We start from the raw sequence: 25,972 nt of genomic DNA on the forward strand, positions 1-25,972 counted from the left end.
TTTCAGAAACAGTTTGGCAAATCTGTACCAGGGAATTATAAATAATGTGGTCTGGGAATTCCTCTCCTAGGTATATACCCAACAGAAATTCCATATGCTCATCCAAAGACTTTTACAAGAATATAGCAGTATTACTTATAATGGCCTATCACTGGGCACAACAGAAATGTTTATCTGCAAAGATAAGTCACACTTCTGGATTTATTTATGGATAAATAAGTTGCAATGTATCCACATGATGAAATACTATACAAAAATGAGAATGAATGGACTACAACTGAATGTGATGATATAGATGAATTTCACAACATAATATTGAGCAAAAAGACCCAGACTTAAAAAGAGTACATATTGTATAGTTCTACTTATAAGGTTCAAAAACAGCTCAGTTAGTAAAATTAATCTATGTTGTCAGGAGTCAGGATAGTGATTACTCTTGTATGGGGAAGGGAGCAAAAACAGGTCCCTGAGATTTTGGTAGTATTCTATTTCTTAATTTTAGTTTTGATTATATAGGTGTTTTCACTTTATGAAAATTGAGCTATGTATTTTTGATTTGTACACTGATTGTGTGTTGGACCTCACAATAATTAAGTAAATTATGTCAAAGGGAGGTAAGATATGAGGAAAACAGTAACTCACAATTAAAATCTTCCTATGCTCAGGATGGTGTTGAAAGTATAGATTGCTCTGGGCTGCATAGACATTTTAACATTTTTCAAAGTGCTGGAACAAGCAATCCTAAAATTTGTATGGAACCAGAAAGACCCTGAATGGCCAAGGAAATGTTGAAAAAGAAAAACAAAGCTGGGGGCATCACGTTGCCCGATTTCAAGCTATATTATAAAGCTGTGATCACCAAGACAGCTTGGTATTGTCACAAAAACAGACACATAGATCAATGGAACAGGATAGTGAGCCCAGATATGGACCCTCAACTCTATGGTCAACTAATCTTCAACAAAGCAGGAAAAAAACATCCAATGGAAAAAACAGTCTCTTCAATAAATGGTGCTGGGAAAATCGGGCAGCTATATACAGAAGAATGAAACTTGACCATTCTTTTACACCATACACAAAGATTAACTCTAAATGGATGGAAGACCTCAGCGTGAGACAGGAATCCATCATCTTTGGAGACACATCTCCAAAGGCAATGGAAACAAAAACAAAAAGGAACTTTGGCAATTTCATCAAGACAAAAAAGCTGCTGCATGGTATTCCTATGTGTGTGTGTGTGTGTGTGTGTGTGTGTGTGTGTGTGTGTACACCACATCATCTTTATCCATTCATCTAGGTTCTTTCCAATGGCATACTATGCAGCCATCAAAACCCCTGAAATCTTGCCATTTGCAATGAGGTAGATGGAACTGGAGGTTATTATGCTAAGTGAAATAAGTCAATCTGAGAAAGATTATCATATGTTCTCTCTGATATGAGGAATTTGAGAGGCAGGGCGGGAGGTTGTGAGGGTAGGGAAAAAAATGCAACAAGATGGAATCGGGAGGGAGACAAACCATAAGAGACTCTTAATCTCATGAAACAAACTGAGGGTTGTTGGAGGGTGGAGGTTTAGGGATATGGTGGCTGGGCTATGGACATTGGAAAGGATATGTGCTGTGGTAAGTGCTGTGAATGTGTAAGCCTCATGATTCACAGACCTGTAGTCCTGGGGCAAATAATACATTACATATTAATAAAAGAAAAGAAATTTTTTTAAAAAGATAAAAAGCTTTTAGGGGTGTTAGAGAGGAGAAAGGAGTTGGGGTAAATTTGAAGGGGAGGTGAATCATGAGAGACTATGGACTCTGAAAAACAATCTGAGGGGTTTGAAATGGCAGGGGGGTGGGAGGTTGGGGTACAAGGTGGTGGGTATTATAGAGGGCACGATTGCATGGAGCACTGGGTGTGGTGAAAAAATAATGAATACTGTTTTTCTGAAAATAAATAAATCAATTTAAGAAAAAAAATAGCTTTTGCACAGCAAAGAGTCAACAGAACAAAGAGGCAACCCATGACACAGGAGAAGATATTTGCAAATGACACTACAGATAAAGGGCTGATAGCCAAGATCTACAGAGAAGTTCTCAAAGTCAACATCCAAAAAACAAGTCAAAAAATGGGCAGAAGACATGAACAGACACTTGTCCAAAGAAGACATACAAATGGCTAACAGACACATGAAAAAATGTTCAACATCATTAATGATCAGGGAAAGTCAAATTAAAGCTACATAGAGATACCACCTTATACCAGTTAGAATGGCAAAAATTGACAAGGCAAGAAGCAACAAAAGTTGGAGAGGTTGTGGAGAAAGGGGAACCCTCTTACCCTGTTGGTAAGAACACAAGTTGATACAGCCACTTCGGAAAACAGTGTGGAGATTCCTCAGAAGTTAAAAATAGGGGTGCCTGGGTGGCTCAGTGGGTTGAGCCTCTGCCTTTGGCTCAGGTCATGATCTCAAGGTCCTGGGATCAAGCCCCACATCGGGCTCTCTGCTCAGCAGGGAGCCTGCTTCCCCCCTCTCTCTGCCTGCCTCTCTGCCTACTTGTGATCTCCCTCTCTCTGTGAAATAAATAAATAAAATCTTTTTTAAAAAAGGTTAAAAATAGAACTACTTTATGACCCAGCAATCGCACCACTGGATATTTACCCTAAAGATACACAGTTGTAGTGAAAAGATGGGCCACAGATGCACCCCAATGTTCATAGCAGCAATGTCCACAATAGCTAAACTTCAGAAGGAGTTGAGATGCCCTTCAACAGATGAATGGATAAATATGTGATCCATATATACAATGGAATATTACATATATATTCCATATATACAATGGAATAATAGTCATCGGAAAGGATGAATACCCAACATTTGTATCAACATGGATGGAACTGGAGGATATGCTAAGAGAAATAAGTCAAGCAGAGAAAGTCAATTATCACTTATTTGTAGAATGTAAGGAATAGCATGGAACACATTAGGAAAAGGAAGGAAGAAATGAAGAGGGGGGAATCAGAGGGGGAGAAAAACCACGAGAGACTATGGACTACAGGAAACAAACTGAAGGTTTTAGATGGGGGCAGGGGAGGGAGAGGATGGATGAGCCCGATGAAGGGTATTAAGGAGGGCACATATTGCATGGAGCGTTGGGTGTTACCTGCAAACAACAAATCATGGAATGCTACATCAAAACTAATGATGTATGGTGACTAATGTAACATAATAAAAAACAGTCTTTCTATGCTAATCAAATCAAATCTAAAAGGGTAAAGTCCATTGATTAAAAAAGAGGTTGCAGTTTGAAAAAAATAAATAATGAATCTTCTTTGTGTTAGTATGAAATCCTCTTTTTCCCCTTTGAGTTTCGATGCAACAGATATGGGGAAATGTAAAAGCCACTGGCTTTGTAGGGAGGTCCGGTGGGTTTGCTTTGGGTTTAATGATGTGTCTGCTCTTTCTCCTTCTCCAGCCAGATGGGTAGATGAATACTGACCTTCTACCAACACCCATCTCTCCCTTCAGATGATATAGGATGGCACGGATGGCATGTGGGGTCCTAGATACACCTGAACTTTGTAAGTTTCCTGTTCTTTATGTTAGTCATATCTTCCCAGTTTGACTATAAATGTTACATAAGCAAAGACCTGGCATTTCTTATTTCTATGTATTCTTCATGTATTAAGGAGAGAACTGATCAGAAGGACTCAGTAAACCCTTTCCGTTGTAGATCATTCAGACTGTGAAATCTGAGGTGTGAGAAGGAAAGTGACTTGCCTGGTGTCACCTGGCCACAATTAATGTCTTCTGACTCCTGTCCTTGTCCAGCCATGCTCTCTACATGGCTTTGCTGAGGAAAAATAAACCATTCCCCTTTTGTTCTGTTTGCCTTGGCTTTACTTCTCAGTACAGGGATGAAAAGGCACACCATCACAGTTTTGCTAACTCTGTTCTGCTTTGCTGATTCGCTGAGCAAATATTGCCTAAATGCGGCACCTTTGGCTGTGGGGAGCAGGAACAATATATATAGTGTCAAAAAAGCAAAGGCAGTGACCTGGCTCATTTCGGTGTTCAGATCTGCAAAATGAGAACACACCAAGCTCTTGTGTTCCTCCTGTCTCTTTTCATTCGCCTCTAGGGATTATGATGAAGTTCAAGGCCTTACATACCCTGAAAGGTGTTGAAATCTAAGCATCAGTCATTTGGAAAATTGCTCATTGTTAGGGTCACTTGATTTATTTTCAACAAAAATGCTTCATTGAAGTCTGGACTATGAAATGGTCAATGCTAATTTAACCCACTTTGTGAACTCTCTCCACCTTGGTTTTCTGAAGTATAAAATGAGATGCTTAGATAAGAAACTACCTGACATTTAAGGCTCTGTTCTGTAGATTCATTAGGGATCTAATCTGTAGATTCATTAACTCAAATAATTACTAGAATCTATTATGGACACAAAATATTAATAAGCACTGACTATACATTAATAAGCACTGACTCTAAATGTCATATATGTGTATATATCTTTACTCTAGGAGAGAGGCAGGGGAGGGAAGAGGGAGAAGGAGAGAGAGAGGAAGGGGGAGAGAATGAATGAATGAATATATGACTTTTACTGATTACATGTCAGGCACCATATTAAGTACCATAAGAGTTTATTTAATCTTTACAGTGATTCCAAAAAGGATTATCTTCTCTTTATGTATAAGGTATGACAGATTGTATTTTCCAAATATGGCCATAACAATCTGTCTTACTCAATACTGTCTTACTTAACAATGTGATTTTTGACACTTGTTCTACTGAAAGGTTCCTTCCTTTTTGATATGCCTGGATTTGTGACTATGGCATAAGTCACACTATGTGACTTCTCAGGGTAGGTCACGTAAGGTGATACAGCTTCTGCCTGCCCTCTCTTTGGTCCCTTGTTTTTGTAACTGACCTCATGCCGAGGAAGCCCAAGCAGAGCATGGAGAGGGCACATGCAGGTGTTTGCGGCAACAGCTTCACCTGTCAGCTGTGTACAGGAGTCTTCTTGTGATTCCTCCCCCCTGGCTATCCAGTCATCCACAGGCTTTTAGTTCTTCCATCTGAGGCCCTGGACATCCTCAGGCAGGGATAAGGCATTCCACTACGCTGTGTTTCAGATTTCCTGACTCAAAGATTCCATGAGCATAATATGCCACAAGTTTGGACTTATTATGTAGCAATAGTAACAGAGACTCTGAGTTGCAAAGTTGGTTGTCCAGGGTCACACAGCAGATAAGTGTGCCAGGCGGAAATAAGCCCCGGCCTAACTTCTGTTCAGAAAGTGCTGCATATTTGCAAGTCCTGCAAAACCAGTGTCTTTCACTCTGGGGAACAGAGAAAACCACTGTAATGCTCACCACTAAGAAACAAAACCTGATGCCCAGGAGCTAAGGAGGGGACTGGTGGACAGTGTAGTTTGGCAGGGTAAAATTGAGGCCAAGGAGATTAGTTTTGCTAGGGAGGCAGCCAGCAGCTCAGATCCAGTTCCTGGGTAGGCTTAAAGTGAGACATAACCCTGGAATGGGATGGGTGATGCTGTCCATACCCTCCAGTCATGACACTGTTCCCGGCAGCCTTCCTCCTTCTTCTGGAGCAGTTTCTGGACTTCTCTCAGGCCAGTGCTGGGCCAGGAGGGCAACCAGATAAGGAGATTGATGGCAGTGAGTCCCACAAAGCTCTCAGCAGAGAATAAATGATTGGTGGGAGGCCAGAGACAAAGTGGAAAGGAAGTGATGTGATCAACTCAAAAGGACAGAAAGAAAATTAAGATTTTTGAATCCTTGGTATATGCTAGGCAACATGCATTAGTTTTTATTTATGTATTTCTGTAAGAATCCTATGATATTGGCATTAATGACCCTGTTTTTTAAGGGATACTGAAGCTTGGTAGTTAAGTTACTGGCTCAAGTCTTGTAACTAGTAACTAGTGGGTTAGGGTTCAAACTCAGGTCTCTGTGAATAATGGTTGTATGGTCTCAAGATGCAGTTATTTCTTCTTATTCGCTTGGGCTTCTCTCCACCCCCCAACTGCCTTACCTAGAGTTTCTTCTGTAAGTTTAGCTTTATCCTTTAGGACCAGCCAAGTCTCTCCTTTTTCAATAAGCCAGCCCAGATTGTTTTAGTCCTCAGTGATCTTTTTTTCCCCCTCTACCTGTTGACTACAAATCCTGTTCTTGGGAATTACTTGGTTATACATTCTGTTTTACTATCTATGTTTTTTTTTTTTTCCCTTATGTATCTTGGTTCTTCCACTGACTTGTAAAGTCAGAGGTCTGAACTCATGTTTCTTGCTTCTTTGCATCTGCCATAATGTTTAGCATTATGCCCGAGGCAAGGTTTAGACCCCAAATGACATTCAATTAAAACATTTGATGATTAATGTTCCCTGGTGCCTACAGATATATACACTCACAGTAACCAAAAACAAAACAAAATAAACTCCCTCTCCATTCTCTCTCTCCCCCTTCCCAGAATGGGTAGGTACACAGAGAATAGGACATGAAAGAGAAAATGAATATCAGGTAGGTGCCTAGCCAGAATTCCACAGAAGGGAAGTCATCTTTCTGCCTTGACAGCCCCTCTGTGCCACTCAGGAGATAAATAACCTGACAGCAGCAGTGGAAGGGACTCCCCGAGTACCCAGCCAGGATCCTCTGAATTCTAGAAATGAGACCTGGCTAACATCATTCTATCCACTGTAGACCAAGACTTAATACCAATCAATAAAGGTGCTCCATGGGGAGCTGGGAATTTCTCACTGACAGCAACTGAAGAACGGACCCAATATTGCCCATTTTAGTCTCTTCGTTTCTTGGGTGATGCTCTAATGGCTTTATAAAGGTTATAGGTCCCCCAAAGTCATAGTATTGAGTTTATTATTAAACTTCGTGAGCTCTGAACCTTCAGCTAATGAGTACCTAGGGAAGGCCTTGTTTGAAAAGGTCCCATGGCTCAGCACATGCCTGCCTCAGTGCCTTTGTTCATGGCAATCTCTGCCCCCACTCCTGCACCCCTAGATTTCCCTCTTCATTTCTCTTTGCTTTTGTAGAAAATCTTATCTCATCTTTCACGGCACAGTCCAATGCTTCCCGGAGGTCTCTCTTCACCACAGCCCACACTAATTTCTCCTTTCTCAGAAAAAATTTGGCACCAAATCCACATGCCACAGAGTTTAGCCCTCAGTTATGCATTCTCTTAGTTCCCTGTGTTCCAGGAAGGCAGCCTGGTGCAGTGAAAAGAACCTATAATTTGGGACCAGTGGGACCACAACCCATTATTTCTCTGCCATGCAACCCTGAAGATCTTTACAAAGCAGCACAGGCATTCTTGTTCTTCTACCAAAACAGCTGCCCTGGGTTCCACTGGATGATGAACGATCCCTTCTTTCAGCAGACTTCCACTGAGGGACAGTGGGCTACTGCCAGATTTTTAAAACAACGACGAAAGGGACATCCTTATATATACATCTTGTCGCATTTGCACAACCATTTCTATAGGATAAATGTATGGACCCTAGATGTTCCCCCCACCCCCATACAATTTTTTTTAAATTTTTTATTTTTTATAAACATATAATTTTATCCCCAGGGGTACAGGTCTGTGAATCGCCAGGTTTACACACTTCACAGCACTCACCAAAGCACACACCCTCCCCAATGTCCATAACCCCACCCCCCTTCTCCCAACCCCCCTCCCCCCAGCAACCCTCAGTTTGTTTTGTGAGATTAAGAGTCACTTATGGTTTGTCTCCCTCCCAATCCCATCTTGTTTCATTGATTCTTCTCCTACCCACTTAAGCCCCCATGTTGCATCACCACTTCCTCATATCAGGGAGATCATATGATAGTTGTCTTTCTCCACTTGAAGGCCATTTGTGATCCTTTTTGCCTCCTTTTCTCCCACCCCCATTCCTACCTAAAGAGCTATGGTTAAATGCCATCTCTAGCTTTGGGCTGTGATTATGAAACCTACTGTATACCATAGTCACCTCCTAGGTGAAGCCAAGAGGTTGGCCTCTCCTAAGTGGCGTGGGTTTTATGTTTGCTTCTGGCCCTGTTTCACATCTTTCTTGCTCTGGCTGGCCACACTGAATTTCCACTTGGTGGGGGTAGAGTGCACTCCTGGGTGCTCACCTCTCCTTCCTCAGGAGATGGTTTTTAAAGACAAAGAGACTGTAAAGAATAAAAATGCAATAAAAACCCATGGCAAGAAAGGTCCATTAAAAAAAAATCAGAGTGAGGGAGCCCTACAGAAGATGATGGATACCTTCTTTTAATGAATTCTAACAATCCATGGAGAACCCTAAGGGCCCCTCAGATTTCTGGTTTTGGAAGACTGTAGCGTGTCAAGGATAAATCATGGAATGAGACACATACAGAATATAATCTCAGCTCTGCAGGGTAACCAGGGATAAGGGAGTTAATCTCTCTGGGCTTCAGTTTTCTCTTCTGTAGAATGGTGCTGATGTACCCAGGCAGAGGTTGTCATGACGACGAATAATGTGATCTAACACGAGAGTGCCTGACACACAGTAGTTGCAACAAGTGAAAGCAATCATAACTACTGTTTTGTGAGCCAAGAGAAGATTAGAGCACCCTTGAATAATGGGATAACTTGCAACATTAGGATGATGGGGAGCTTTGTTTTCTGGGTAAATTCCTTTTCTTCAGTTCCACATGATTTTCCTCCAGATCTCTCCATAGACCAGGACTGAGTTTCCCCATGTGATATAAGTAGTTACTGACAGCCAGTAAATTTCTCTGTTAGATTGCTTTCTCTCCATTAAATGAAAAACAAGACATGCTTAGAAAATGACATATTAATTCAACAAGTATGTATTTGAATACAAAACGCCTGTTGCCAGGTTTTGGATGAGATGCAGAGATCAGCCTGCCAGTCTGCATCTTGGTGAGAAATAGCCAGAGTAACTCCAGTGCAGGGCTGCGGGTGAAGGATGCCCTCAGATATATGCAGACATATACAGTGGTGACAGCAACAGCAGCGTCAACAGCTCTTACTGTCTGTGGGTCAGCCCTGTGCAGAGGAAGAACTTTCTGGGCATTAATGTCATTTAATACCCTTTCAGTAGGTTGTCTTATTACCCTCATCTTCCAGAAGAAGAAACTGAGGTGCAGAGAAGATATCTTCCCACACAGCTGCTAGGATCCAATGGCAGCAACACTATTCCAGGCTTCAGCCATAACTATGACCATGCTTCAGAAGAGTAACTGGGCCTGGGAAGCCAGTGTTTGCAAAAGGGGAAGAGTTGAGCAGGAAAGATGGGAGTAGTCCCTCCAATCAGAGGGGATGACAAGGGGATGGGCAAACAGAATGAAGCACAACTTGGTTTGGCTGGAGCCCTGGCTGAACCGGGGAATCAGAGGGAGATGCACCTTACATAGGGGTCTGGGGACATAGTAGGGACATTTTGCTGTCATTTGAAGATGGAGTAGCTACACAGATAGAGGAAGTGACTCACCCAGTGGGCTAATAGTATACTGAGACTGAACTTCTTTCTAAACTCCTTTACTACCACCTACAATGCTGTGGGCCTGCCCCCTGTGACAGCAGCTGCTCCCACTGCCTCCCTGGGTGGACTGTAGCAGCTACTGGGCTTCCTTGTTTTTAAGGCCCTCCTAAGCCACCGGAGACAGCAAGAGTATCATCACGTAGGTTTGTCATTTCTGTGTTAGGGTGCCTGACACCAATTATATTCTGCTCGATACCTTGGGCTTAATTTGCCTATGATCTTCCTTGAACATCCCTAGGGCAAAAGTATTCATTGGCACAGACGAATGGTATGCCTAACTCATATTCAGAACCACCAGACTCCTCTAGAAGTATGATCATACATGCCCCATCAATTCAATTAATAATGCTTTCATGTTTTCCCTATGTAGAATTTTGTACTTCCTCCCAGATGGAACAATTGGGTCTTCTGGTTCCAGATGCTGTATCTGCAGGGAAAGTTTAAAAAGAAACAAGAGGTTCTCTCCAGGAAGATATAGTCATGGGCAGGCTTTTTTGTTATAGAGACATAGGGATCATCTTTCTTCTAGTGCAGCCCCCATCCATGGCCTGGATTTTCTATGGCAAGTCAAAGATGAAAAAAAAAAAACATAGTAATCACATTTTGGAACATATACTTGGGGCCAAAAATGGAGGGGGAGAGGGAACATTCCTTTAAAAATACATAAATATAAATATTCCAAGTATGTCTAAATTCATTAAAGGTACAGAGGTACATGATACTCCTTGCCATTCTTCTAGGGATTTCCATCTGGTGGCCTACAAACTGAATCTTGGTGTGTTGCTGTTTCCTCTGCACAGACTTCCCAGAGCAATGTAGTGACTGTCTAGAAACGAGTGAGGGCTGCCTTCTTAGGCTGACATATGCATGTCTCAGTTTACCCCAGCTCCCAGCTGACCACCATTCTGGTGTTACTGAGCTCACAGATTACCACTGTGAGTGCTGGCTAAGTCCCTCCCCGCTTTGTATGCCAGAAGCTTCACCTAGCAAATTAGGTTAGGGGTGTTGATTATATTTTACAGGTGTTTTGCTTATTGCTTGCCTCCTTTTGATAGAGGGTAAACTCTTAGGAGGGCAGGGAGTTTTTGTCTGCTTTGTTCAGGGATATGTCCTATAGTACTTTGAACCATATCTGTTGCATAATAGGTGCTCAATAAACATTTAATGAGTGAATAAACGGCTCTAAACATCCCTTTGAGCTCAGTGGAACACTTTCTAAAAATTTGCCTTTGCCATTTTTGAAAGGAAAAAAAAAAAAACAAGCTTTCTTTCAGTGAAGCTGCTCAAACCTTGGGACTTTCAGAGCACTCTAGAGAGGGAGAGGGTCATTTTCCTTCTCTCTTTCTCATAGCCAGAATTGCTGGCTGAGATGCAGAAAATGATGCTTTTCATTTGTACCCAGTGAAGCCTTTATCCCCCTGTCTCTGCATTCATTTTAGTACTTCCATGTGGCTTCTGGAACTTCTAAAACTTCTCCTCTTGTGCTTCTCGATGGTCTGTGAAATGCTGGGCACTGGAGCCTGGCTCTGGGTCTTGCCATCAGGTAGCAGAGGATTAGAGTTGAAAAGGAAGGAGGCACTGAGCTGAAGATCCCCCAGGGATGGGGCCAATCCCAGACGGTCCCTACACAGATCACACATAACACATTGGCAGAATCCCCTCATCAGGGCCAGTGGCAAGATTTTGATGCAGGTGGTCCCTGCAGAAACCCCTCCGCCTAGTCTTAAGCAACAAAGCATCTACACTTCTTGCATCATGATTGCCTACACATCCTTGTGATACTGTTTCTTGAAGCAAGGAATCTGTGTCCTAAATGATGTTTATGTTTTCTAAAGGTGAAATATTTTATGATTTCAGGTAGCTTCTATCAACTTCCCTGAATTTCTACTCTCAGAGTCCCTTCTTTCCTCCCGTAGCACTTAAATGACACAAGATGAGCAAGAAAAGGAGATTTGCATGACTGTCTCTGGAAGAGGGTGTGGGAGAACAGGAGGTGGATGGGATGGATTTCTCATCTCCTCTTAATGTCATCACATACTGGTTGCTATGGAACTCTTGTGTGAATGCAAAGGTCAGACTGTCGTTGGTTATCAGTTTGGGATCTGCTCATTGGTTATCCTGTTCCCATGGTGAATCAGTTGCTTGGCCCGACAAGTAGATTAGCTGGTGGGGGGTGGTGGTGTGTGGTATAGGGTTCTTAGAGATCTCCAAAGTGCCATCACTCCTCCACTTGAGACTTCTCACTGAGACTAATTATCTTCACTAGGTGAGATAATTATCATATATTCTGATACATTTTAAGATCAGGAATAAAGGAGTTTTGAAAGCTGCAGTCATAATTTCCCATTTTCCTCTATTCCCCTAGGACTTTCCAAACACCCCCTTGTTCTGCTTACTAAGGTCATCTGAACCCAGAAAAGTACTGACCCCATGGACAAGCTAGTGAGGAAGTGGGAGCTATGGGAAGAAAAAGGTAAAGAGGCTCACTCGTAGCTCACTGGTAGGCAGGGGAGCCCTGGATTGGCACTGCATGGTAGGCAGCACTGGATTGGGTATCAGCAGGCCACAGGGATGGTCTTGGTCCCCTCAGAGGAAATCGCTTTGCCCTCTTGGGCCTTGGTTTCCTCATGCATAACACGAGATGTATATACTAGATCATCCTAATGTTCGCACCCACTGCTGAAGGTCCCTGGAACTGTGGTTCCATGTTTTCTGAACTCCCCCTACCTCCGTACCTCTTGGATCCACCTTCCCTCTTCCCTCTCCTCACTCTCATATACCCAGTCCATCAGCAAGTCCTGTCAGGTCTAGTTTCAAAGCAGTCCACAAATCCATCCTCCTGACCGTTACCATTTCCATCACTGTAATTTCCCCTAGATGGCCATGAGATCCTCCTGCTTGGTTTCTCTGCTTCCACTCTTGACTATTCTCGGCCCAATTCATTTTTCTCATAGCTCCCCAGAGTGATATTTTAGCATGTAAATCAATCCTTCCCTTGCTTAAAAGTCTCCAATGCCTTCCCATTATATTTAAAGTAAAACTCTTTAATTTATAATGGTATGGGGCTGCACATAATCTGGACTCTGCCTACTTCTCTGATGCTGTCTCAGACCCCTGTTCTCATTCCCTGCAAGCCACATGCACAGGTCACCCCTTCCATCCTTGAAAGCAGTGAAGCTCTTTTCCATCTGAGAGCCTTTGCATATGGCTCTTATGTCTCTCAGCTCTATGCCAGCTTACCTCTTTGCTACCTATCAGCTCCTCAGAGAAACTTTCTCAGAACTCCTTTAGTCAGTCCCCTGTAATTCTACTTCTCTTATTATCTGTTGCCACAGCAGGGTCATTTAATTTGCAGCACACCACAGTTGCCTGTTTAATGTCCATCTTACAGCACTGTACTCTCCAGCTCCTTGAAGCAAATACTTCTAGACCCCGTGCTCCTCACTGATGTATCTTCATATACTCAGTGCCCTGCATCATGCCCTGCATATCGTGGACAATTAGCAATATCTGTTGAATAGGTGAATGACGCTACCTACACATAGAGGGAGAGGGTGCAGAAAAAAAAAGTTGAAGGAAAAATACGTTTTTCCTGTGATGGTTTTGTCCCTCCTTTAGCATATTTCTTCTCAAAATGTTCCTCTCTATCAGAAAAAGAATCTAAATATCTATTAAAAATAGGTCATCAGACAGGAGAAGCAGGCCTATGAAGACAATTCATGGATGGCATTTTAATCACACCATCAGCCTAATGCAAAAAACTGTAAATCTGTGATCATAGCTAACCCGAACTTTAACTTTGAGTGTTAAATAGCTTACACAAACCCAGTTTCTCATATAAATATTTTAGGGAGAGCATTTCAGGAGTATTTACTGGCATATGTCATTGAATGTGTTGATCACAGATTATTTACTCACAGTGTAAGCGTGGAAAACATTGACTATAGGCACTGTGGCCAATGCTGCTGGTTGATTTCCCAACCATCTGCATTCCTTCCCCTCTAGAGGCTAGAACACCCAAGTTCTTGCCTTACTGGCCTTCTTTGCCACTAGAAAGTGATTATGGGCTGCTGTTCTGACTAATGAGACAGAAGCAGGCATCAGCTGCTCTTGTGGGGAGTATTCTGGTAAGCTTTTGTTCTTCTGATCCAAAGAGCTAGAAATGGCAATCCTTCTTCCTCTTGCTGCTTGAACAGGCACACGATGTCTGGGGGTAGCCATCATGTGAAAATGAACGGGGGCGTGGGAGGTGGTGGGTATTATAGAGGGCATGGATTGCATGGAGCACTGGGTGTGGTGAAAAAATAATGAATACCGTTTTTCTGAAAATAAATAAATTAATTAAAAAAAAAAAAAAGAAAATGAGCAAATGCCAAGACAATCCCCAAACAGCAGCTCCTGTCTCCATTGAACCATGAGCCACTGTCTGCTTCCATGCTTCTTACAATCTAAGGAAGACTACGCTTTATCTGTTCATAATCCCATGGTCAGATTATTGTGTTAATTGCAAGGAAGCACACTGAGCTACATTTTATTGGCTTTGATTAACAGACATGAACATGAACTTTGAGGAGATGAAGAGATACAATTACTCATGTATGAGTGTAGAGACATGTAATTCTGATGGAACTTAGTTTCCGAAAATCTAAATTAGTGAGGATTTATGATATATTCTTTAAGTAAACAGCAAGAACAACTATTTGCAGCTCATTTGGAAGGATGTTTTTTGTATACGCCCCTTAAAGCTCTTCCCACCATAGCCCCCAGATTGTCCGACACAGGGCTCTGCATGTCAGAAGCTCATGAAACTTGGTGCAAAACAAGCAAAACAAAAGCTTCTGTTGATGTTTGCAGTCTCTGGCTCTGCTCACTGTCTAAGCATCCTTGTCTTTGTTGTCTGGCTCTAGTGAGATAAAGTAGATACTTCTTCTCTGTAGTGTATATTTCCAGGATACATTATGATGCTTCTCAGACTGTTAGGGGATTTCTGTAGGCCCCTAAGCTCTGGGATTGGCTAGGGTAGGCCTGCTAAGGAAAAGTTCACCTTAAGTAGATAAAACTTCTTATTCTGGAAGGTTTACCCTTTTGTCTGCCAGTCTCTTCGATCCAAAATGACAAATTTTTCTGCTCAGTTCCTGGGAGGAGGACTCAGGCATCCAGGTGTTGCTGGTCTCTGGAGTGAACCACTGGCCGTTTCTGCTTTGTCCCTGGACTTCCCAGCAAGGGAGAAGTCCAGTGGCCTCCAAACCAGTGGGAGTGCCTTTTCTTCTAGTGAAATTGAGTAGAAGCCCAACATATAAAATCAATAAAATAATAAAAAATGGCACTTGTTTTATGGTGCTTCCTGGATATTATTATATTATGGGTTCTGTATGTATCATTCTATTTAAACCTCACAGCAATACTTGAGGTGGGAACTGTTCCATTTTACCAGTGAAAAAACAGGCAATGAGTGGAGGTGTTTTATCGAAGATTAGGAGAAAGGAGGTTGGGCTGGACCCTGTGTAGTCTCCTCTTCACCTTAGTGTTGGGTCCTAAGATACTCTAGAGGAGCCCTCAGAAGGCCTGGAAAAAAAGTGTGAAAATTCTCCTGCAGTCAGGGGTCACTAACTCAGATGCCCTTCCAGGGGCCAGCTGGGTAACAGAGGAATGAAGGTGGTTAGCTGGGGGCCGTGGTGCAGTGGGGGATGCACAGATCAGCTGACGAGGGCACCTGCCGTGCAGCTGTGCACAACCGTGACCAAATTCTGTGCAAAGCAAATGAAAACAGGCCTGACAAGGGATTCGGCTCTTGTGGACTGGAGACGCTGGGTGGAAGGGTGGGGAGTATGAAAACATATGCTGAGGTCAAACCACTTAGGTGAGACATTAGGAGGTGAGATGGCCACCGAGGAAGGAAATAATGGAGGAAAACAACCTCTGGGTCTTTTTAGACACGTGCATATTGTGATGGCCCTAGAATATACTGACGAGCTAAGAGTCATTTCTTCCCACTGTTTATCTACTGGCCTGATTTATTTTTAACAAGTCCTTCCCCTGCTTGGTTCTGTCTACTCTTCACCATGTGTTTGCCAGTATTGGCCAAGCATCCAGTCTCACACCTCCTCTCCCACGCACCCCACCCCCCAACTGTCTTCTTATTTAAAGAAAAACAAGATTATAATGGTGAACAATGAGACTACCTAAATTATACAGCAGCCAAAATGAGTCCTGAGGGAGGCTCCTTAGGAAGAATTTTATTCCATTGCTACTTAGGAATATTGGTTTTCATTGAAACTCAACCGCACAACAGACAGGTGGTAAAGATGCCTCCAGCATAGGTCCTGGAGGGCTCAACTGTTATGCATTTTGCCCCCAGAGGGTGACAGTGTGTGCAAATCTATTCATGACAGCCAAGTTCGAAGTCATGCCTCCCTGTGTGCTTTGGAAACTTGGTAGTCTATAAAGGACTGCCTAGTGGAAAAGGAGTTCATAGAGAACAACCGTACAAGGAAAAGGAAATACAGTCAGTGCTTGTGTATCAGGTAAATTGGAGGAGCTTTGTGGCATGAACATTCCAGAATGTAGTTGAAAGAACATGACACACAAAGACAGGAGGTCAATAAACGTGGGGATTGGTCCAGATTGGAAGATTTCAAGTTTTTTCATGCCCCCTAATTTCTATTCTGCCTTTTTTTTTCTTTCTTAGCTTCAGAATTTTTTTTTTTTTTCCCCATAAGCAGTATTCACAATCTAGTATATAAAACAGACACAAATGGAACTACTTTGGTTCTGGGGGGAGGGGTTGCAATCTCATTGATTTGGGCACTCAGGTTCTCTCAATGCAGTATCTGAGGTACCCCTTAGAAACCCCCGTTTTGAACCACAAGGAGCAAATTTACATCACCCCTGGACCTAGATTATTTCCAAGGCCTGTCTCAGAACTAAGAAGAAGAGAACCCTTTTCTCTTAAAAATGAAGACACCAAGGTCTACCAGGGTCAGGAGTCCTGCTCAGGGCCATACAGAGCACACTATTGCCGGTGCTGGGACCCACTCATAGCTCAGCACTCCTTCCGTCACTTGGCCAGTAGTACAGGATGGTGGTCTGAATCTCAACTCACCTAACTACTCAGCGGTGCAACCTTGGCAAGATTCAACATTCCTGTGGTCCTCATTTATGAAAGAAGATATAATGAGGGTCCCACCTTATGCTTCTGTGAGGATTCAGTAAGATAATGCAAGTATGGGACACAAAACCTGGCTTCCCGTCCGGTGGGTGCTCACTAAATGTTAGTTGTACCATACTGTCCCTCATCCCTTCTCTGAACCTTTCAGCCACAGAACATCAGACTTGTGATTATGCCTGTTAATCTTGACAGAGCACATCAATCAGGTAACAGACAGAGCTGGCTCAGACACAGGAGGCATCCAGATAATCGACAGCATACATTGGACAGTTGACTGTAAAGCGTAGTTGAAAAGCTAAATACAGTAAAGTCTGGAAATAATTCCTATCCCTTAGCTTTCCAGTATTTGCTCCCCCCCCCCCAAGAAAAAAAAAAGCATTGAGCAAAGGGGTTGAGAAGAACTGACTGACCTGGGAGAAATGTCACATCCTTGTTGCATGAATGCTCCCAGGGAGAACCACAGACTGTTGAATATGCCAAACTCATTGGATTGGTCACTGGTTGTCTGGTCCCGCCCTTCCTCAAACTCTTCACTGTGCCATTCGTAGGGGCTGAAGCGGCTGACCAGGAAGAGGACGACACTCACTCCAATGTAGGCAAAGACAATGCACATCCAAATCTCATAAGCCAAAGGGTCGAGGAAGGAGAAGACCCCCGGTTTGGACTTCTGCGGCTTTTTTATCATGATGGAGATTCCCAAACTCATAAATGGCTTGGAGAAGTCTATCACCTCTTCCCGGACCAAGGTGATAGTTAAAGGAGCTACCGCCACATCAGCTCTCTGCAAAACAAAAACAAAAACAAAAACAAAACAAAAAAAAGAAGAAGAAGAAAAAATGCAGCTGAGCTCAGGAGCTCTGTATTCTCTTGTTTCTCACTCCACTGAATATTCTTTTGCATCTTAAAGGATGTGAAAGTTTGAAAAGAACCTTAGAAGTCGAATCCCTCCTCCTTTCTAGAAGGTTATCTCTGACAAATGAGTGATCAGCTCAGTATCTTACAGGAGAGATGATCCCATTGTCTGACAGCTCTAACTGTGAAGGCATCTTCCTCACATTACAGGGCGGGTGGGGGCGATATCTGTTGCTTCTGCCTGCCGAGCAGCCATATCTCCTTCCTCTGCTGGAAAATCACTTTTTTTTTTTTTAAAGATTTTATTTATTTATTTGATGGACAGAGATCACAAGTAGGCAGAGAGGCAGGCAGAGAGAGGGAGGGGGAAGCTCCCCACTGAGCAGAGAGGCTGGCTTGATCCCAGGACCCTGAGATCATAACCTAAGCCAAAGGCAGAGGATTAACCCACTGAGCCACCTGGGCGCCCGTGGAAAATCACTCTTGCCCCACTCTTAGTCCTTCTAGTTCAAATGGGGCTGATTATCTGGTTACATGGTGAAGCAAGTGACTGGGTCTGGCTCTTCGTACTTCATTTCCCTGCTCAGAATGATTTATTCAAAAATGGCATAGGACTAGGGTGCGGGGTGGCTCAGTTAAGTGGCTGCCTTTGGCTCAGATCATGATCTCAGGGTCCTGGGATCAGGCCCCACACTGGGCTCCCTGCTCAGCAGGGAGTCTGCTTCTCCTTCTCCTATTCCACTTGCTCCTGCACACATTCTTTCTCTCACTCTCCTTCAAATAAGTAAATAAAATCTTTGAAAAAATGGCATAGGACCCAAGTGGTTTAATGATCATTAGCCCTGAGAGTCAGAGTGAGAGATGCAGAAACCGGTCCCTAATATAATTTGGGCCACACTAAATTCAGGGCTTACCCTGGACTCCTAGGAAAATGGGTTCATACATTGTACTTGTTCCCAGAACATGAACCAACCCTTTTGTTTGCCTAAGCCAGTTTGGATTGGGTTTTTCCCTGCAGCCAAGATCTCCCTGGCTAATAAGGTAGTGAAGGCAAACTTAACTCTTAACCAACTCTTCTTAACTCTACATTTACTGGGCACTTACTGTGTGTAGGCCCTAGGGTGGAAGATGCAGGTGAGCTATGGTTCCTACACTCAGGGTGTTACAGATTAGTAGGAGAGGCGGGTATACATATCCACCCTCCCCCGCCAGCTGCCCATGTCCAACATCTCTGTCTGCAAGGTAGGCTGGATATGCGCTTTCCAAGAGATACAAAATGATACAGGAGAGAGATCAGAGAGATACTCATTTTGGCTGAGGAGATTAGGGGCTGAATGATAAAAGAAGTGACACTTAAATCTGGCTTTGAAAGAGGGGTAGGATCTTGTTGCTCTGGCAACAGTACACATTCCAGAAGGAGGGAATCATGTGAGGGAAGGCCTAGTAGAGAGGAGGAAAGGGTGAGTCACAAGTGTTTTTCAAGACTCCTAAGAAACATACAGTTGATTCACTTTTTAAAATTCAAATCCAGCATGTCGATAAACATGAAAAGGTTGCAAGAAATGCTCATCCTTGGACATCCAGCATGTGGAATCACCAGCCTTGCTCTTTGGTCATCCCTCCCTCTCCCTAATGGCAGAAGCCCTGGCTTCCACACAGTAGAAATCCACTGCTCTGTTGGCCTGAGATCAAGGATCCTGGAAACCCAAGAAGGTTCCATGGAAATGTCTGTGCAAGTCTGTTGCAGGAGGATGGCTTTCTCTCACGCACTGCACTACAGTCCAGATGGGAAACTGGTGATTGATGCCATGTAGATGAGGGCCCCAAGCAGATGCTGGGTGGTATTGCATAGACAAAGTTTCCTCTGGTTATTCTCATTGGCTAGGGTGTTTGAGAAGGTGCCCTAAGTGGAATAAAAAAGCCTGGCTTCCAAATGACTTAAATTCTCACCTAGACAAAGAAACTTTTCATAAAGCAACATGGAATCAGGTGTGAATTTGATAGTAATTCTATTTTTTCCTAATAACCATTGCATAAATCTTGATATAATCTATATATGATATACATAGATATATGTGTATGATTGATATATATATATAATGTTTTTTCAAACACAAGCTAGTGCAAGGGAGAAGACACCTACTCTTTCCTCTGTAACCTAACACAGAAAGAAAGATAGGAAAGGAAGGGAGGAAAAAAGTCATGGAAATAACTTGGAGGTACTACCACAAGTTACCCAAAAGGGAGGTCAACAAAGACCAGCTTTGAAAGTGGTAACAGGAATTGAATGGATTTGTTTGATGCCTCCTGATGTGAGTTAACGGAAGGAACTGAAGACTGGAAAAATCCTAGAAGCACATCCTCTTAGTGCTTAGTTCATTCAGTGATTCCAGGATTTGTTTCATGGAACATGATTTCTGGAAGGATGTTAATAAGTACAACATGAAAATAAACATTGGAAAACATGAATTTAACAAGGTTACTTTAGGGCAAGGCTTCTCAGAACCTTTGAAAGATCACCGTGCACTGAGAATTTCCAAGAGACATAAGTAGATGCGGTACTTCTAAGATTATCTGGTCACGGATCCCTGAGCATCAGAAGAGACCCATGTGTGTAGGGTACACACACAGTGGGAGATGCTATAGTCAGTGACCTTACTCATCAGAGAAAAAAACTCAGGTCCAGAGAGCGAAGGTGGTTTGTGCAAAGTTCCAGTGGTTGAGCTCATTTGACATTGACTAAGAGTCTGGAGAGTTGTTTCAAACACCTGAGGTTGTTCCTGGAGCTCTGCAGGATTGGGGAATGCAGAGCTCACCTGGGAAAGCCCACCTGGCTGCTCTGGTCTGTGACTTACTGACCATGTGGCCTGAAGGGAGATCACTGTCTTTTGGGGTATCAAATTCCTCATTTAAAAAAAAAAAAAAAAGAGGCTAAAGAGTTTTTGCTTTACCTGTTTAGTAGGATAGATTTGTGAGAATCGAAAGAATTCAAATAAGTGAGAATACTATGAAGTAAAAGCATTTTACAGATACTCAAAGTTATTTACTTGAAGTGACCTCTTGGGCTAGTGGCTTTCCAAGTTGAGTACGTCAGAATCACCTGGGGGGGGGCGCTTTTAAAAACACAGGTGACAGAGTTTCTGGATCTGAGAGTGATACCAGAGAGTTTGCATTTCTAATAAGTTCTAATAAGTTTCTAATAATTAGCAGTGATGCTAATGCTCCTGGTCCAGACCTCACACTTTGAGAACCACTGACCCAGGAGAGCCTCAAACAAAATACATGAAGTCTAGAAACAATCCTAGGGAAAGAGCAAACAGTTTTGATCCTGTAAGATAAAAGCAAAATGAGAAGAAAACCTTAAGGGAAATAACTCTGGGCCAGGCACCGGGTAGGTAAACTCCCCACCCCAGCCCTGGGATAGGGGATTCACTTCCCTGTTTTTCAAGGGTTGAGTGAATTGTAGGAGTCGTGTAGCCAGTAGGCAGAGTTGGAACTCAAATCCTGGTGTCTGTCTGAAAAACTCACTCTCTTTCGGCTTCACCAAGACGGAGGACAGGAGGGGGGGGTGGGGGGAGTGTCATCCATGAATTGCACCCAAAGCCATACCCATGCAAGAAGCAGAAACTCTATTTGCAGGGTGTGACATCTGAGAATGCAGGCGTGGTTGCTGTTCTCATTCCCAGTTAACAGTGGCCTTACGGTCCAGTGATTGGATGGTATGATTTGTAGAGAGGCAGTAGGACCCAGAGTACAGCTGGGATCCAGGCTACATGTCACAACTCAGCTTTTACTAGCTATCCTAGGCCAAATGACCCACCCCTCACTGGGCCTCTATGTCCTTATCTGTAAAGTGTGAAAAATAATTACATCTATCTTAACGGGTTGTTAGAGTATGTGAAATAATGGGGGTAAAATATTTAGCATGGTACCTGGCACATACTACCTGTGGACAGGCTACTACTACACTTTTTGTTAAGAAAAAGAGGGAGGAAAAGGGAGATGAGAGACCTTGATTGGTTTAGTTATTTAAAAGGTACAGAAAGAACAAATTTGGAGGCCTCCTAATGAGTTTTGTCCAGTCTTCTAGTTATTTGTGGCTGACAGATGCTTCCTTAAACTCCTCTATTCTTTCTCAGGGGGGCAGAAAAAGAAACCCAGACCAAAACTGAAAGGCGAGTACTGAACTGGGCCCATCAAGGAGTCCTCAGAATATAGTTTATATTGCACAGGACAGGCCCGATGGAGAGGAGGAGATGGATGGGGAAGGATGGGCCCTGGGGCGTCAGAGGTAACTCTGATTTCTTACAGATGAGTCAGTGACCCATCATTGACTGTTGGCTGTTGGGGCGCTTGACATCAGAAGGACTGTACCATTGTTCTGCCTGGATCACAGGCCTTTTGCTAAGGGAACTATGTTCCATGGGATGAGGGCAAAGATGAATGCTAGTGGAGGTTCCCATGGAAACCAGCCTCCAGATGCAGCAGTAACCGTCCAGGTCTTTGTCGGTAGTGGAGCTTCCCAAGGTGAGAGAAAGAGGAGGAGGGGGGAGCAAGGGTAGCAACACACACCCCCCTTCCACGACACAGTAACCATCTTACCAGGTCATCTCAAAAAGCCACTTTCCTGTGGAAGATTTTCCTTACCACATCTCTCCTTCGAATTCCCTTTGTATGGCTCTTAAGGCCATCAAGACTCCTATTGTCCTGATATGGGACAATGAAATTTAACCTAAATGGTTGGTTCATCCTGACTGGAACTCAACATCAACCTGGGACTTAGCATATGCTTCTGCTCAAAAACCCAGCCTGTAGCCTTCAACTTCATCACATGAAGCTAGAGTGGCCCCTTTCCTGCAAGTGGTGGCTGACGTCTTCTTATGTTGCCTTTTGTTGTTTCTCTGCTCAAGTATCTTCATCATCTCCCAGTGCCCACTGAATCAATCCACTCTTCCCCATGTCATTTCTTACCCACCCATAGCCCTGACTACTCAGTCCAGGTCCTCTGCATAAGCGGCCAGTATTTTCCCCACTCTTTCTTATTTCTATCACTAGAAATTCCTGGGCTGCCCTTCTCTGTATTTGAACGTGGCCACTTTTCAGTTTCCATATCCCTCTTGAGGGCTAGACAAGCTCATGTCAGCCTCTTGCCTGATCCTTGAACTGTGCTATCTTTTACTCTTCTCTCTCATTGTATTTTCTACCCCATAAAATGTTAAGATCCTTGGGGACAGGAATCAGATCTTTTACTTCTCAGTGGTTCCTTAAATACTTAAAGCAATTCAGGCACAGTGGCTTCTCAAAACTGCTTCAACTTATTGAAGGTTTTATAGCAATTGTGCATGGTGTTATTTCAAGTGTAGTGAGTGACACAAAGACAGAGAGATCTACTCCGATGACACAGGTAACTATTTTACAAGGCAGGGTAAGCGATAATAGAAGAAGAAACTAAATCCTACAGGAGAAGGCAAGAGGATTTAGAAAGGAGCGTTTATACCTCTTATGGGGAGAAAGAAATGACACCTTGGAAAGAGCAATATTTGATACAGACGTTGGAGGAGGGACAGGCCTTTGGGGGTGTGGAATGGAAGGAAGCACTCTATGCAACAGAAAGACTTGGGGTAGTTCGGCAACAGTAAAAGGTACAAGAGAGGGAGTATTGGGGTGAGTGACTAGAAAGTTGGGTTGGATCCAGGATGCATCTAATGCCAGAGAAGATATTTCTATGGCAGGGCCATAAATGACTTTGAGCAGGGAAGTGGTGACTCAGCAGTCTGCCTTGGGAAAACTTGTTCTGAAGCTCAGCTATCGCCTGTGTTAGATGAAGATCAGCAGAAGTTACAAGAGTGAGCCGATTTGGCTGAGGAAGCTGGGACCAGGAACCTTGAGAGACAATGTCTAAAGATAATGGATCTTGAAGCCCTCATCTTTTCGGCAGTAACAATACTAAGTAAGGGGTCCAACAGGTATCTGTGGGCAGGGCCAGCCAACCACCAAATGATTTTCTTTCAGACCCTCTCTCTGCCCTCCAATTCCCAAGTGGAGAACTTACTCCATAGACCAGCTCTCCCACCATGCCATTCCAAGCCTTGGTGTCAGGGTCACGGGCTCCATATTTTCCATCACTGACAATCTCAAGACGGTAGGAGTAGCCCACATGCTTGGCAATCTCTGCTGCCAGCTCCACACAGTAGCCCTCGTAGCGGTCATTGCCCTCAAATTGGTTGGCGTTCTTCTTGAGCATCACATAAGGATCTTCCTGGTGGAGAAATGGAGGGAGAGAGAATGTGGGTTGTGGGTCAACTCAGAGCTAGGGAGGACTTTGGCCTGGCAGAGGAGGATTTCACCAACCTTGGCTAACTTTGGAGAAGGCTTTCTAAGTCCCTAAATCCATGTCCTGCATTTCTGCTCCCTCTATTACAAGACTTCTTGGGTTAAGGAAGCAAACTCTTAAAATAAGAATATTTCACCCTTGAGATGTAGGGCTCCCCTTTTGAAATTATGTTCCAGGAGCTCTGTAGATTTTGGAGGTACCTCTAGGGGCACTATGCTGGGCAAGTAGACCCTAAACAGTCTCCAGCTTTCTCATGGTCAATAACTGAGATTCTCAGCACTGCCATTTTAGAAAGTGGCTATAAAGCACCTAAGGTTCTGGGCTAAAAGTCTTTGAAACGGCTTCTGCTGAGGGAATGTAAAGTCTGAGAACCACCATAATTTTAGTCTCACCATTATGTTTTATATATGGGGAAACTATGGCTCAATACATAGGATACAAAATGAAATCACGGCAGAGCCACACTGAAAATGGCCTCTCTGACTTCTTCCCTTTCCTACTCCCTCTTTCTAACTATGACACAGTTTGGGCAAGAAGAGTGACTGACTTTTGCTCCTGGGGAAGACCTTTGTGTTGGTCTGGTTTGCATCCCGGATAACCTCAATGAAGGACCGAGTACTCACTAGGATTGTGGTGACGATGTACGTCCTATTCTGGACACTTGAATTGTCCCCCCCAGCTTGAGCATCGGTGGCTGCAGGGACAAACTTATCATCTTCATTCCAGTAACCAATCTGTTAAGGAGAGGAAGGTGGTGACAGAAGATGAGCCAGGCTCTTCAGGACTGGCCTCCTGTGGACCAGCCAACACCAGACCAAAAAGCAAGGGCCTTGGCATCACACCATACAATACTGGGCACACCAGGCTCTAAAGTATTAGTAGATAAAAACAAAGAGAGATAAAATGCTCTCCAGGTTATCCCAGCCTCATCCCTATGAACATCCTCACCATGATGAGCTGAGCCTGGAAAGTGCCCCCCCTTTAAGCAGGGTGGACTTAACTGTTAAAGCAGCTGAATTTGTACAATGCAAGCCAGGGCCGCGGAAGTTTAATTTCCTGCAGATGTTTATAAGTCAACCCCTTTTTCCTCCTGCCTATTAATCCTTCTTTTCCTGAGCTCATTCTGAATGGTAGTTGGAATCATACAATTTAAAAATTACATTCCTTTTGCTTTCTTTTTAGATTTACTGTATTTTTCCATCTAGATTTAACTTCCTAGGTGATGATTATTTTATCCTTTAACATTTGTTTCTCTTATTTCCAATTACAAACTATTTTAATACTGAGGATGTATGAGTGCCTAAAAATACTGGCTGAAAACTTTTTTTTTTTTTTAAATCAGTAGGTTATTTATACTGCCTCATTTTGCAAGGTCTTTCAGCAAATATTTATTGGATCACTGTTGTGTGCAAAGCTCTGTGTGCAAAACACCGGGAGTACTGTTTGGCGGGTTGAGAGAGATACTAAAGTCTAAGAGCAAGTCCTTGCACCTAAGAAGTCCCCCAGCCTATTTGGAAAGAGAGGACACATGCAACACATGAGATCATGAAGAGGTTGGGTCCAAGCCTTTTAGACTGGAGAGAACATGAACATGGGTCAAGATGTGAAAGCAAGACTCTGACTAGATTCATAAGTTCAGTGGCTCCTGATTAGAAGATAGAGTTAGCTCTATAGGGCAGTGGGCACATGGGCCGGTCTGAAGAGAACAGACTTTATCCTGACGGCAACAAAGAGGGAAGTTTTGAGAAGAGCAGAAAGGTGTGGCTAATACACATACACAAACAAACACACACTTCGGTCTCTATCTCTACTTATCATGGGACGGTTGTGTCTTGTTCTTTGGTCCTTCTGCTGCCTGTAGACATTGGGTCAAAGGGAAAGAGAACTGGAAGTGCACACATAGAAGGATGAGCAGGCTGCCCACTGGTCAGAATTCAGCTCTGGCTCCCAGGGCTGAGGCACGCGCCAATGGTCAACTCAGATAGCATTGTCACCTTAATGTCTTTCTCCGTTCTCTCGGTTGGAAAGAAGCAGTTCTCTCTGCGGTTTCACTGCCGTTAACAA

General features: G+C 43.4%; 1 protein-coding gene across 3 annotated transcripts in view; it reads right to left on the reverse strand.

Annotated features, from left to right (window-relative positions):
• GRIA1 (glutamate ionotropic receptor AMPA type subunit 1) overlaps positions 1 to 25,972 on the reverse strand; it is a 306,086-nt gene that overhangs the window by 76,830 nt on the left and 203,284 nt on the right. For all 3 annotated transcript variants that reach the window (XM_082725138.1, XM_082725137.1, XM_082725136.1), the window contains exons 9-11: positions 24,532 to 24,642; positions 23,627 to 23,833; positions 17,133 to 17,503 (exon numbers count right to left, since the gene is read on the reverse strand). In XM_082725138.1, the coding sequence (XP_082581264.1) occupies positions 17,133 to 17,503; positions 23,627 to 23,833; positions 24,532 to 24,642 (689 nt within the window). The remainder of the gene's footprint in view (positions 1 to 17,132; positions 17,504 to 23,626; positions 23,834 to 24,531; positions 24,643 to 25,972) is intronic.

This window comes from Mustela nivalis (genome assembly GCF_964662115.1).
Source record: "Mustela nivalis genome assembly, chromosome: 3".
Taxonomy (NCBI): Eukaryota; Metazoa; Chordata; class Mammalia; order Carnivora; family Mustelidae; genus Mustela; species Mustela nivalis.